We start from the raw sequence: 15,459 nt of genomic DNA on the forward strand, positions 1-15,459 counted from the left end.
GAAACAGGAGCTAATAAATCTATCGGTTTTAACCAGAATATTAGATTTTCCATACCTTCCTTATTCTCCTATTGATACGGGAACTAATGACTCTATCACTACTGCTTAGAATATTGGTGGTTCCATCACTCCGTTACCCTCCTGCTTAAACGAGGACTTACGAATTTATAAATTTTTAGTTAGAATATCGAACGTTCCTTTTCCTCCTTAGGCTTCTATTAAAAGAGAACTAATAAATCTCTCTCTAGTTAGAATATTGAAGATTCCATCTTCTCCTTATCCTGCTATTGTAACCGGTACTATTAAATATATCACCTCTGGTTAGAATATTAAACATTCCATCACACCCTTAGCCTCTTATTGAAACGGGAACTGAATATTAGTTTCCACATTTCTTTTATTCTCCCATTGAAACTCGAACTAATAATTTTTATTACATATCGTTAGATTGGTGGAGGTTCCATCTCTTCCTTATCATGCTGTTGAAACGGAAACTAGTGAGTATGTCAGTTATGGTTAGTGTCTTGAGGGCTTCATCACTCCCTTGGCCTCCTATTGAAACGGGAACTTGGTATTGTAGGCTCTACGTCTCCCTTCTTCTCCCATTAAAACGGGAACTAATAAATTTGTCACTTCCCTTTAGGTTAGTGGAGGTTCCATCTCTCTTCTATTCTCCCTCTTTGAGACTTGAAGTAATAAATCTATCACTTGTAGTTAGAATATTGAAGTTTACATCTTCTCCTTATCCTGCTATTGAAACGGGAACTAATAAATCTATCACTTCTAGTTAGAATATTGAAGGCTCGATCTCCTCCTTATCCTGCTGTTGAAACAAGAACTAATAAATTTCTTACTTCTGGCTAGAATATTGAAGGTTGCGTTACTCCCTTCCCGTCCTATTGGAACGGAAACTGAATATTGGAGGTTACATCTTTCCTTTATTCTCCCATTAAAACGGGAAGTAATAAATCTATCACTTGTAGTTAGGATATTGGGTTAGAATTAACTGGTTAAAATACCACTTCATTTTAGAATATTTTCGAAGTCTTCGTAGTTTTGCAATATGAAATTAAATTCGCTTTTTTAAAATTTTTTAATTATTGGACATGAATAATATTCTGTTTTTTACTGCATAATTTTATATTCAGTATGATTATCCACGTATGTAAGTCAGTGGTTCCCGACTGGTGTGTCGCACAGTTACAGAAGTTTTGTCGTGAAATTATAGTATTTAAGATTAATGAAGCAATTAATAATCAGGTCTGAGACGGACTGCCACTTAACGCCTCCGCGTAGCAATAATAATGCTCAGTACTACATATATATTCACTACTTTATTGAAACTTACAGAAACTATTATAATTTATTCTGTTTTATTATACTTTCGAACTATACTATGAATAAGCGTCAGAGGAAGTCCTATAGAACGGCTATCTCCGTCCGCGTGTCGACATATACCAGAGCGAAAACGGTAAGAAATATCGAGAAGGTATTTTCTGCAGTCGCTTCAGCATCACAAGAATATGATCAGTTTCCTCCGTTAACCTACTATTCAAAACGAAAGTATTAGAAATCAACCGTTTCTGATCACACAGAACAAAACCGGTAATGGGTAGCGATACTCGTCTCTTTGGAATCAATTCAGAATCTCAAGAAAACTTACTATAAAGGGAACCAAGAAAGTTACTTCGCTTTTTGCGGAGGTACGTGTTCAATTGGCCCTCCCATCGTGAGTTGAATGTAATTGGAGATAAGGCGAAGGTCAGTTGGCATGTCCAACATATTACCTGGTTGTGGCAGTTCAGTTACATCGTGAAATTGCGTAAGGACAGAATGAACATGAGACCTCCACAGAGCGTCATAAGAGCGTGCATGCTGTACAAATTCAAACTGTAGCGACATGGGGTTAAACGCTGCTGCAGCGTGGCGGAAGATATGCCAGGCCTTTGGTGAGGGTGTCGTGACTACGCGGACAGTGCAGCGGTGGCTTAACAAGTTTAAGGACGGTGACGAAACACTCGGAGACGCACAGCGTGCCGGAAGACCAACACATGTCCAAAATGAAGAGCTTCAGACAGCAATTAAGGCGAACGGTGGTCAGACATGTGAGGAACTAGGACTAGAATTCAGTGTGAGTGGAAAAACCATTCGGCAGCACCTCCATCGACTTGGGAAGCACTACAAGTTGGGCCGATGGGTCCCACATGATTTGATTCCGGGCCAGAGGGCAACTCGAACAGGCACCTGTGGTTCTTTACTGTCTCGTCTGAGGAAGGAGTCATTTCTGGACAGGGTGTTGACATGTGATGAGAAGTGCATCCTGTACGAAGCTCCACGCGGCACCGTCATCATTGTTTAGGATCCCACGAACTGGTTCCAAAACAGCCGAAATTAGCACTGCACCAGAAGAAGGTCCTTCTGTGTGTTTGGTGGACTGCTTGCGGCATCTCGCATTGGGAACTGCTACCAGCTGGTCAGAACATTAGTGCAACTGTGTACTGTCAGTAGTTGAGCCGTGTTCAAGAAAAAGCTCAAAACTCTGGAGCCAGCACTTCTGAATTTTAAAGAGGTCCCAGGACCATTCTTCGCCTTAGACGGGAAACACTGTTGCATCCACCACACTGCCCGGACATTGCACCTTCCGATTTGCACCTGTTCCATCCCTTGGACAATCACCTTAGAGGACACCAGTTCAAGTCCCTGATAAGAGGTGAAAAATGCACTTGGTACTTTCTTCGCTTCACGGCCCACCAAGTTCTACCCGCGATGGAATCCATGGCCTTCCAGAACGTTGGCAGAAGATCGTTGATGCTAATGGGGACTATTTTTGATCTTCCATTTACGTCTTAGGTGACATATCGATGTTCGAAGGTGGTGGGTGAAAAAGCGACAGAACTTTCTTGGTTACCTCTATATATGCACCGTAACATTAGCAAATCCGGACGTAGTTGAAATTTACTATGACTTCCGGTTTCAATAGTGATTTCGATAGAATAAAAACAGTAAGAGATATCGATAAGATTTTGTGTGTGTATATATATATATATATAATATATATATATATATATATATATAAAAGCAATCGATTCAGCGTTCCGGAAGTTGATTCCATCTACCCTGTTAACTCTCTGTTCAAAGCAGAAATGGTAGAAATGTGCCGTTTTCGATTTCAGTGTTGATCGCCATAGGACGAAAACGGTAAGACATATAGAGGCATCGTTGTTTTTTGATAATCGATTCAGCATCCTAAGAAAATATTCAAGCTTCCTTTGTCTGTCTCTGTTAAGACCGGGGGTTTTATCTCATATTATATACCTTTCTGTTCCAACCGGAAGGTATAGATCTGTTTCAGTATTAAATTCTCATTATTTGGGAATTTACCGTAGTTTTGCAATTGTGAAATGAAATTCATTTTTAATATAAAATTAAACAAGGATGTCGTGATGTGGTAGACATTTAGTAAAGGTGTTACCAGTCAGAAGAGGTTGGGAGCAACTGTATTAAGTTTCTATGAAGTAAGTACAGTTTTATTACTTTTTTTTTTTTTTTTTTTTTTTCAGGCATATGATGCCGACCTTGTTAGTGTAGATACTCAGGAAGAACATGGATTCCTATTGTACCAGCTCCTATGGCAAGATCCCCAACATCGGAAGTGGTATATTAGTGCGAAACAGCAGAGTCCTGGTTATTGGGTAAACGAAGATGGTACACAGCTTAGTAATATGGAGGCAGCATTTCTACCAGAACAGGATTCTGGCGTGGGCAAAGATTATCTTGCTTATAGGTAAGTGGGATCACGTTCCTTATTGTTTTGTTTGCTTCTTTCATATATTAATAGAAGAAAAACTTCGAACACTGTAGTATAGAGAATATCCTGAAATGGCAGATTTATACGTCTTTATATCCCTACATCTGAAAATCCTAATTTAGAAACACCTTGATTTGTTTATGCAAAGGCTCAGATTCTTCACTTTTCGGTAAATCAGAACAAAATTATAAAAATTAACGGGAGGGTGTCTTCTTTTCTCTCTAATCCAGCAAATAGGACATTTTCAGATAAATAAAATTCAAAGATTACTGTGTTCTGGATGCGATTGAGCTTCGTAAGTCAATATATAATTAGTAGCTCTCCTTTATTCCCCATTGGGAAGAGAAATCAGGACTGGAGGGAATTCGTTTTGCTCAGAATCAATCTCTAACAATGTTACTTGTATTTCATAAATTAGTGTATTATAAGAGACTCTGTTACATTTCGTTATTCATTGCTTTATTTAAATATAGGAAGGGTTGGAGTTTTAATACACAGAAGGTGAACTTCATCTAAGAATTTATTTGCAGTTAATAACTTATCTCAGTTGAGAGGAAAGGTTTGTTTTGTGAAATTTAGTTTTATGTAATCTAAATTGAGAGATAATAAGAATTTTCACAAAAGTATCCGTTTAATTCAAGGTATTAGCATTAAAAAAAAAAGTGCTACTTAAAATTTGTATATATGTTTAAGGAAGAGGGGAAGACAAGAAGTCCAAAAATTGTCAATTTTCAGTGACGCACAGCTTCTTTGACTCTTCCGTTTGGGAGAACAGGAATGTCTATCATGAATAATGAATATTTCTACTGCTACTGGAGTTGCTCAAACAGGTACAGTTCAGATGTACACTGTGGATAAATGTCTATTTGGGACTTGTTCCTTTTTCCCAAAACCATATATGGAAATACTGGGTGTCCAATATACAATGCAACCCGGAGTTTGGGATAGTAGAACTTTTGAACCTGAAGCGATACACAAATAATGATTATACCAAAATGAAGCTTTGTTCTGCACATATTTTTAAACTAGGAAGCAACGATTGAAGTACATTAGGAACCACACAGTGTTGCCAGATGTAGCCGAAGGTGTAAATCAATTTCTTTGCGAAATATGTAAATTGATTCATACGTATGGATGTTCTGTCGTTAATTTTCAGTTTGTTTAGTTGGAGTAGCTTGTAAACTGTGGAGCAGAAAAAAGAATTTTTCATTTCCTCAGATAACTAATCGGATGAGGTCTCTGTAAGGGACAAGTGGAGAAATCGTGGTTTTCATAAATCAATGTAGACAGATCCTTAACACACCATTTGATGTACTGAAACATCAGTAGTGTTGCAATCCAGAGTGTTAATTTATGAAAACTACGATTTCCCTAGTTCCTCCTTACAGAGGCCTCATTCCATTAGTTATCGGAGGAAATGAAAAATTCTTTTTTTTTTTTTTCCTGCTACATAGTTTCTTAGCTACTCCAACTAAACAAACTGAAAATTAACGACAGAACATTCATACGTATGAGTTATGAGTCAATTTATACGTTTTGCAAAAAAATTGATTTATACCTTCGGCTACATCTGGCAACACTGCGTGGTTCCTAGTGTACTTCAATCGTTGCTTCCTAGTTTAAAAGTATATGAATGAACAAAGCTTCATTTTGGTATAACCATTATTTGTGTATCACTTCAAGTTCAAAATCTCTACTATCCCAAACTCCGGCTTACATTGTATATTGGACACCCTGTAGTTGAAAAAATGGTTTCAGAGCAGAAATATCAAGTGAATTATCGATAATTGCTGGGAAATAAGGAAAACAATCACACATATACACACACAGACGCAGTATCGAACACAGAATTTTAGCAAGGGAGAGGAGGTTGAAGCTCCCAAATTCATACTTTGTCCGGATTTTTATGTAGATATCTTTGTGTGATTAACGTTAATTTTGTCATAATAGCTTGTTCAAGAATGGGAGATTAAAACCCGGAAACTCCCTCCTTGTGTACGCCACCACACACACAAAACGTCACAACAGTATAAGCACTTTCGATAGACGCTTCGTCCAACATGAAGTGAAAGAAGGAGAAAAGAGAAAAAGCCCGGGACTCATGTTGGAATTCCCTCCATTCTGACATGGTACCCACTCTGACACTACATCGCTACTTCTGTGTTCTTTGAGTTTTCTTTTCCCTCTCTCATGAATCATATAGCTAAAATGCTGATAGTATACTTTTAATGTGCATGTGATTGTTTTCATTGCTTTCCTTGTGAGGAACTCGTTTTATATGTGTACTAATGGAGTTAATATACATTTTTGTCTATTTATTTTAGTTTCTCAGATCAATTAAAGAAGTGGGGATTTGAAAGAGTGACAGGGGATGATCCCTTATTGTACATATGTGAAGTTTCCGTGGGCAAACTGCACTACCTAGTAGTGGACGATAGGACGCATCAGTATGGAGTTGATGTGGTTGATCCCGAAAAAGTGCCTAGAGGGCCGTACTTCATAAAACAACCGACTGATGCAGTTTTTGATATTTCGAAAAGAGAAATAGCGAATGATGTTTCATTAAGGTAAATATATTGGAACTTTATATTTTGAAGAGTTCCATGTAGTTAGTCAATTGTCACATTAAAGCTTAAGATAAGGTGTGATCGAAAAGTGCGGTGAATGTAGTTGCACAGTGCCATCTATCGACGTTGTATCCATTTCAACTAGTAAGCCCGGTAGCCTAAACCTTTTGTATAGTCAGTGTCGAGTTTGAACATGAGAATTGTGACATGTTAGTTGGTTTCCAGAGGCAGAAAAGTGAGGACGTGTTAAGTGTGTCTGTCGCGCGCCAACATTAAGTTTTGTTCTAAGCTGCAAACAAGTGCCAAACATGCTCACGAAATGTCAAAATCAGTGTATTGCGATGAAGTGGTGGCATTGAAGACTATTTACAAGTGATATGAGCGATTCAGAAGCGGAAAGGAATCGTTTGAAAACGAGCAACGATCGAGACGTCCTTCGACGTAAAAATCAGATAAATACAACGTTGTATGTGCAAAAAGTACCACAAATGATTTGTTCAAAGAGGCGAATGACTATTCGAAAGAGAGAGAGAATTTCGAAGAACTAAACGTGTATGGGTCCGTGAAAACCATTTTAATCGCCGATTAAATGGGCAAATGGCTGCCTTCTTCACACGAGAAAACGTACCGTGCCACACCTTGCTTTTGATCCGCGAGTTTTTTGACCGAAAAAATATTCCTGTCTGTCCACATTCGCTGTGCTCTCTAGATATAGCATCATACGACTTCTGGCTTTCCCCAAATTAAAACCGTGCTTAAAGGAAAACGTTTTGACACAATTCCTGAGAGCATCTGAACGCCCTTCCAAAAGAAGCCTTCAGAAATGCTTCCAGTCATGGATTCAGCGTTGAGATAAGTGCATTGCTAGCCAAGGACAGTAATTTGAAGGAGATTAAAGTAAATTCCATGTAAGATTATTACTTTGTTTTTAATAAAATTATTCACCGTACTTTTCGATCATACCTCGTATTTGTACGTTGTGTTTCGATCCTCTTAATGATGATTTGAAATATTCATGTAGCTTTTTACGTTAAGAAGTACATTTATCAGATTTTATTATTACTATTATTATTTATTAGCAAATATTTTTTTCGGATTTTTAAGGAGTAGTTAACATTTTCGAGACGTAATTATAAGTATGTGCAGCAAAAGTGCACATTTAAAAGCAATATATGTTGTTTTGCTAGTAGTTTTTGGAACAAATGGACCAATTTCAGTAGCTTGCCGTGGTGTAAAACATTATTTAATGTATATAACCGAAAACCGTACTAATAATGATTTGTCCCTCCCGAAATTACTAGCAGAAGAACATGTATGTAACGAAATATTGATATATATTTGCTAGTGACAGTAAAGAGAATTTCAGAGTACAAGAAATACTGTTTCACTTTTCCCGCATAGTTACATCAGTTTTCTACGTCACCATCTAAATATTAGAAAGCAAAAGACGATCCACACTTAAGACGACAAAAAATTGCAAAATTATCCTCTTCTTTGCAGAAGTAATTTATGTCTTTATTATCCTTTCTTTTCTTACTTCATTCCCAGTAATGCGATTGAGGATTTTACCATAGTTACCAATCACTGCTCTGACAAAAACTGGGTAGTAATGCAAGATAAGTATCTTATATTTTAAAAATGAATATGTATAGTATATAAAGACTCTGGTAAAGACAGTAAAGAGGATAATGGAAACTATTTTCATGTATGAGATATGGATAGACAGCATTAGTCACCGTTACTTGTTAATATGCTAATGAATTGACTGAGTGGTGGTCTTAATTAAAAATTGTACTCATTATTCCACATGTTGGTAACATTAATGAATAATAATATTGGAGTGTTGCGTAAGTTTTTCATCCGAGTACAGGGGTACTTTAGATTTACTGGATTTTTAAAACAATGCATTTTCCAAAATATAACATACATTAATCCAAGTTTTTACCGTAACGCACGAGTGCAATGCAATTAAGAAATGGTGACGATACAGGAAAATTGCTTCTGTGTTGCGGAATATGTGAGCTCTTTGTATGAGGTTGCATGGCAGAGTGCATTCACAAAAGTATACCAAAAAGAATCACCAAGTCACTGGAACATTATGCAGTACTGTCGGCAGTTTCAGAACTTTCTTTATGTACCCACACTGCCAGCAATATTGGTAAAGATCCGATATCGCATCACTACTGCTATGATATCCACCATTAACTCCTTGAAACCCAACCCTGTAGATAGAGTGCAGAACCTCGCGACCATGCTAAGCGGAGAGCATTGGGCAATCATCAACCACATTGGTTGCTAATACCATAATTGTTTTAAAATTATTACAATTAACATTTGGGTCTCTTGCAGTCTAGTGGTTGGAGCGTTTGACTCATTGGAACATAATCTGACGAATTATAACACTCCTCTTTCTTCATATTCTACTGCTTTTGTGATATAAAATACACAGTAACAAAAACACATGTTTCATAAATAGCAGGGGTTCGTAGTCTTAGCTACAGATGGCATAACTATCGTAGACAACAACAATGACAGCAACTCGTAGACTCTGATCCTCCCCGACCAGAATCATTCGTACGTTTTTGTGGCCATTGCAATGCAAGAATATTTCCTTTTCAGCGGTTGGAACTAGCTACGTACGTAGTGGCAGGAAAAAAATGCTAGCTCGACTAAGTACAGGCCGTACATAGTGGTAGTCAAGAGGTTAAGAACGGAATGCTGCAAGACGTATGGCCCAAACTGGACTACTGCTTAGACGTGTGTTGTGGAAACTACGAGTTTTCGTTTCTCATCTACAGAGGTTTTATGAATTATTTCTAGCAGCCCAGGATAATACCTTTTCTTTCAGCTTACATTTTCTAGCTGTAGCGATCAGAGCACGTTTCCGTGATTCATTATATCGTTTGAATAAAATGTGTCTTAAGAAGAGTCACAAAATATGTTACTTGGCTTATTTCTCTGAGATAGAGATGCAGAAGATTAAGTTACGTGAATGACAGGTTACTTATAAAGTCTGGAAGCAATTTTCCTACTTACTTATGCAAAAATGATATGCTCTGCTTAGATTACATTTGCCCAACGTTGGATTGAGAAGAAAGTCACTGCGGTCACCTGAACTGAAACCCATGAACTGTGCCTTTTGGGAATTTCGAAGCCTGGGACTTGGGGTGTTAAATCTGAGATATGTATAATTTTTTATATATGATTACTGCTGCGACATGGTTCGGATCCTCATATGTCGGAGGGAGCTTACAAAAATCTGATGAAATATTTGGGATCGTGTATTGAGAATGGTATCGAAGAAGTGTTTAATTATTTGCTTTAAAATAATGTGTTCTTATCAGTTGTCCCGTTTAAGTTTTGCAGGCTTCCTGTACAGATTAATGAAAACGATAATCTCCTTTCTTATTTTAGCTGTTTCGCAGGAGGCTATCCAACACCAACTTACGAATGGTACAACGAAGATTACGAAAACGATCGACTAGTGTCGAGAAAAATAGATCCGTTGATTGATTATCGTTACACTATAAGTGGAGGCACCTTAATTATTCATAACCCTCAGAAGGTGAGCATTTGAAGAAAGTTCTTTCACAAAAAGTATCAGTGTCGTTTCAGTATCCAAAAAACTTGTGAAACTACCATACACGGCACTTCTTAATATGTCTTATAGAGGTTTTTCTTTTTTTTTTCTTTCTTTTTTTTTTATGTTATACAGCGAGGAATAACTAATGCTGGAAATTACATTTAAAAGGTAATTAGTTACAGAATTATGAGCTCAACAGCATCAGTGAAGTGGGTTTTGTGGGCTCTGGCATATAGACACTCGTGAGCAACTTAATAATAAGATAGGTAATATCTATCTTATTATACATGTTCTTTTTCAAAACAAGTGGATCATATTAAGTATGATCGGATAAGTAATTGAAGTCGATAACGTTTTTTTTTTTTTTTTTTTTTTTTTTTTTTTTTTTTTTTTTTTTTTTTTTTTGGCAGTGATAATATTTGAGATGTCGAGTAACACTTTCACACGAGATCCAAATTACAGTAGACTCACGAGTATCCGGCCTAATGTCACGAAAGAGCAGGCCGGATAACAAATATCTCACCAATACCAAAGACAAAGTTTTTATACCAAAACTCACTGTTATAATACAGTACGTATTTTCTAGCTTCTTATTTGGCTCTGTGCTGGTAGTTTATAAGTATTTATGTATTGCACTGCACGTTTCAAGAATTTATTAGAAAAAAAAAAAATAAGTTAAGGAATACGCACAGTACATGTAAGCTGTTCACATTTTAACATAAATTTTGTAATGCCTAACCTATGCAGGAAACATAAACAAAACATTAACGTAAATCGTAGGCCTAATTCTTAAGAAAATTGACTAAAATTGATTTTACAGTACATACATATGAAAAGGTAGGCCGGATACTCGGGAGTCTACTGTACTTATATCGCCACCGAAAATCTTACTTGGATGTCTCGTATCAGAAAGGGTTGATTAAAGTGCGAGCATTCTCGCCTTGATGCTGGACCCCCAGCTTTGATTCTGGTGAGAGCACATGTAGTGGCTGGGATCCCATGCTAAACTATACGCCCATTTCTCGTATGGCGTGGTACTGAAAAGGGACGTTAAAACCGAGTCAAACAGTATTATCAAAGGCGAGAATACTAGTCATGAAAGAAGTTAGTATGAATATACTTTCGGTAGCTTTCAGAAAATTACTCTCAAGGAAAATAATTCTTTCTGAAGCTATTGAGAAAAAGGAAATGTACATATTGAATAATAAAAGGAAAATACAAATGCTACGAAATATTTATATGCGTAATTAAGATAATATTTTTTTTGTGTACATGCGTCTCATGTGAGAGTCTTGTAGTTGTTTATAAAGGTACATGACTCTCTTGGATAATGCCCAGCACTATGTTAGACGAGAGCAATGCTGGATTATATACATACTGGCAGTAACATCCATTTCATTGGTACATGGCCAATTTCTATAATGTATTATTTCAGTAATGTTTATTAACTAAGCTAATTTTTATTTTGATTCATCCACACAAATTACATGATATTCCAACATTTAAGGCAGAGTTCTGGGTTTAATACTCAAACCAAATTTTCGATCCAGTTAAAAAAAAAAAAATCTTAACAAGGTGAGAAAATTTTTCTCAAATACCATTGTACAATATTTCTCAATGTCTGTTGTTTTCTCTAGCAATTGAAAACACGATAACAACATTTATTGATTAGTTTATTAACTTTTGCATGTTGTGATGTTCCCTACTTTTATTTTTAAAACTTTAGTCATGTTTTCTTGCTTCGTTGAATACACATGAACGATGTCAAAAGTTTGGTAGTTTGTGTATTGAGACTGGAACTTAGAGGCATATTTAAATAAGGTAATTTTACCTTGCTGATACAACTTGTATGTGAAAAAACAACCATAAATACCTCATTATTGGTTCCCAAAATACATTATAACTTAGTAGACATTTTACTTAAATAACATGCAAAAGGTGAGTGTCTAAGGTAATAATTAAGTTTCTAGAGTGTTCTAAAATCTTTGTCTTCTAGACGAAAGGAATTGCTTCAAGTTACATAGAAAGAAAATCGTTAGAAATATGCATGGTTGTGTAGGTGATTGTGGATATATTTTGTGTACGAGTTAAGAAACACATTTGGGTATGTCAGCAGTATTTCTCCTTCAGAAGTTAGTACGTGGATATAAAGCATTTTCAGCTACTCTTACATTTCATGTTAGCAGTGCAAAGGTATAAAAGTTGGCTGATCTTTAGTTGAATTTTTCTTCTACTTGTATTAATCCCGAATTTCAAAGTTATTATTATTGCTACAGAAATGTAGCAGTTTCAATGTATAGCTCTTGTATACGATTAGTTTTTGATCCCAGTGTGAGTGCACTAGGTTCAGATCCCACGTTAAGTTATAGGTCGACGTTGCACAACGCCTCGTTGTTGGACAGGGACATTAGGGTGGATGTTTGAAATTTAAGACCTCTTAAGCAATCGGACATTATGCGATCTGAACCTATAGCTTATTGAGTTCTCAATATGTACTTTTCGAGAATCGAACACGCCCCATGTCGAAGGTAAAAATGATGACTATTGAGCGATATGAAAATTAGCATTGTAAGTATTCAACTAATGAAACTTGTGTATTTAAATTTTAGTATTGTAATTGAATGTATTTATAAAAGTAATCATCTGAAGTATTTTCATTGTATTACATCTAGTTCGTGAGTTCATCCAGTTTTCTATGCAACAAAATCAGAAGTTATACTTAAGGTGTAGGTGTTGACTTTGATGAAGAATTCTGCTTTGCGGATCATATCAGTTAAATCTCATCCAGAGCTATGAAACTATTTGGTCTACTCTATAGATTTCCAAAAATACAAAGTCTACCTGCCCTTACAAAGTGTTATAAGGCTTTTGTTTCTCCGATCATTAAATTTTGTTCACCTGTATGGAACATGGCAGTACCTACTAATCTATCTCGCACTGACTCTGTATTAAACTTCTTTCTTGCCATTGTTAGATTTAGAATTCCCGAGTTACGTAATTACTCGAAACGAGAACTAATGTCTTTAATGAACTTACGTTCCTCTGACAAACAACGCCGCGGAGCTGATTTACTTTACGTGTATAAGATCATCAATAGCAAAATTGATTCTGAATTTTTACTATCGCAAATTAACTTCCGTGTTCCTCAGCGGCGAACTCGCCGTCTCAACTTGCTAACCTATGACACACGTAGGTTATCCATTGTAAAACGGTCCTTGTTTTACAGGCTAGCGCACAATTATAATACATTGTCGACAGGATGTAACATTTTTACCTCTGAGAGAAACTTTAGAACTTTGTATATTAAGAGTTTAACCTTTTTTTCTTTATTTTATTCTTTTATGTTTTTGTTGTTTGTTGTTGTTTCTTTTTGTCTTTGTGTTGTACAGTTTCAGCTAATTGGCCTAGTACTGTACAAAACTTTGTGGATAACTAAACAAACAAATAAATATAATGTCAACTCTCATTAAATTATCGGCTACGTCACATGCATTGCCAAACTGAAAGATCAGTTGTCATAACGTCTTCCATACCTTACCACATATTAATCTTTTCGTTTAGCCCTTCCCGCTGGCCTAGAAGCTAGCGCATGCGCCTCTGGTGTACGTGGTCTCGGGTTCCATTCTTGGTGGGAGGACACTAACATGTGAGTCCATTACAGTGCTTCGGATTCCATATTAAATTGTAGGTCCAGGGTTCACGTCTCATATATCCTCGGCATTGGAAAGGGACGCTAAACTTGCACTAACAAACAACGAAAATGTTCCTCTCTTTCTCTTCATAAATACTACACATTTGTACTCTTTTAGGTCATAACGACCTGATAGGACGTTAAGCGGCCGCGGTGGCTCAGTGGTAGAGCGTTCATTTCTGGTGCATGAAGTCCCTGGTTCGATCCCAGCTCGCTCCAAGTGAACTTTGTGGTGGGCATACACCGTGTGCGTCGGTTTTCTCGGGGTTCTCCCGTTTCCTCCCACTTTCTTCATTCCACCATTTCATTCATTTCTCATCATCACCGTCTCCTTTAGCCTAGACGGAATAACCGTGGGACGTAGAACTTAAAGATTTCTTTTGACAGGACGTTAAAAATTGTGGTAAGGAAAATGTGTACATGACATTTAGTTATTTGTTTGGCATCATAACGAAAGATCATTGTAGAATAAGATTATGTGATTGTTAAACAGTTTTGTAACATTGACACATATTAAACAAATTAAATACGTATAGTCGTAATAAAATCATCCTTCATTAGATTGTTACTTTATCCTGTCCAAGACTGACCTTTAACTGCTATTTAAACGGTATTTATTATATTTTTGTTATATGTAATGATTTAGAAATCCAGTTGTGCATTACTCTGAAAACTCATAGCGTGCACAACGTAATAACGCCAATAAACAGATTAAGGGCTACCACCATGCCAAGCTTGATCCCGATCCGATGAGTTCCGTGTATATGTTTTTATTTGGAATATATGACGCAAAGTTTGATCCCGATCGAATAAGTACGGTGTTTTTTTCTTTTTTTTCTTTTTTCTTCTTTTTTTTTTTTTTTTTCGAAAATATGACTCAAGATTCGACCACCCAAAACTCGAGAACCGTAAAACTGCGCAAAATAATATGCTATATTGTTAGGCTATCGAAAAAGGTATTGATTGTGAACAATCGGACAAGGTGTTAGGAAATTGTAGTAATAAAAGAAAGGCGTTTGTAGCAATAAAAGAAAGACGTTACTATGAATATAAATAATGTGTAATTGAGTTGTTGTAGGAATGTGAGCATTAAGTTCCTGTAGTTGTTAGATGTTTAAGAGAAGTTAGAGCTAAGTGTGGCTATAGATATTTTAGGTTGCAGAGCCAAGAGTAGCAATTAATGTTTTAGGTTGAAGACCCAAATGTGGTTTCTGATATTTTTAGGTGTATGGTAGAGCCACGTGTGACTTGTGTTATTGGACTAGTTTTTGGGATACAAAAGTGCTCCTGTTTATTGAATTTATGGTATAAGTCAACGAAAAGTTGACTGTTAAAAACAAGTGGTATAGTTATTCATTCATAGATTGTGGTAGATTTGGAAAGTTAATTAAAAGTAAATTCTTTGGGCTTGTAAAAAATGAAACATTACCTAACATATATATCTGGTCAAGGTTTACCAACATGGTAAATTTGTTCCCGATCGGATTATATATTATATATATGAGGTTTTATTTTTGAAAATACAATACATAATTTATCGTCAATAACTGGGGTACCATAAGCCAGCAAAGCACAATATTTTACACGCTTTTATAGTAGATAAAGTTCTATCACAATGCCAAGCTTGATCCCAAACAGATGAAGTTTGGGTATGGACTTTTGCTTTCGAAAATATGACGCAAAATTCGACAGCCCATAACTTGGGAACCATAAGCTTCCACAATATATTACTGCATATGCTTATATAGCTGGTCACGATTTGCCATCATGGGAAATTTGATCCCGATCGGATCATTTACATGTATTTGCA

At 36.4% G+C, this 15,459-nt stretch overlaps 1 protein-coding gene across 2 annotated transcripts in view; it reads left to right on the plus strand.

Moving 5' to 3' along the window:
* The window catches only part of Cont (Contactin), a 76,359-nt gene that overhangs the window by 15,774 nt on the left and 45,126 nt on the right, over positions 1 to 15,459 (plus strand). For both annotated transcript variants that reach the window (XM_081761513.1, XM_081761514.1), the window contains exons 3-5: positions 3,561 to 3,784; positions 6,133 to 6,375; positions 9,790 to 9,940. In XM_081761513.1, coding sequence (XP_081617639.1) covers positions 3,561 to 3,784; positions 6,133 to 6,375; positions 9,790 to 9,940 — 618 coding nt within the window. The remainder of the gene's footprint in view (positions 1 to 3,560; positions 3,785 to 6,132; positions 6,376 to 9,789; positions 9,941 to 15,459) is intronic.

This window comes from Thermobia domestica, chromosome 6 (genome assembly GCF_964235325.1).
Source record: "Thermobia domestica chromosome 6, izTheDome1.hap1.1, whole genome shotgun sequence".
In the NCBI taxonomy this organism is placed as follows: domain Eukaryota; kingdom Metazoa; phylum Arthropoda; class Insecta; order Zygentoma; family Lepismatidae; genus Thermobia; species Thermobia domestica.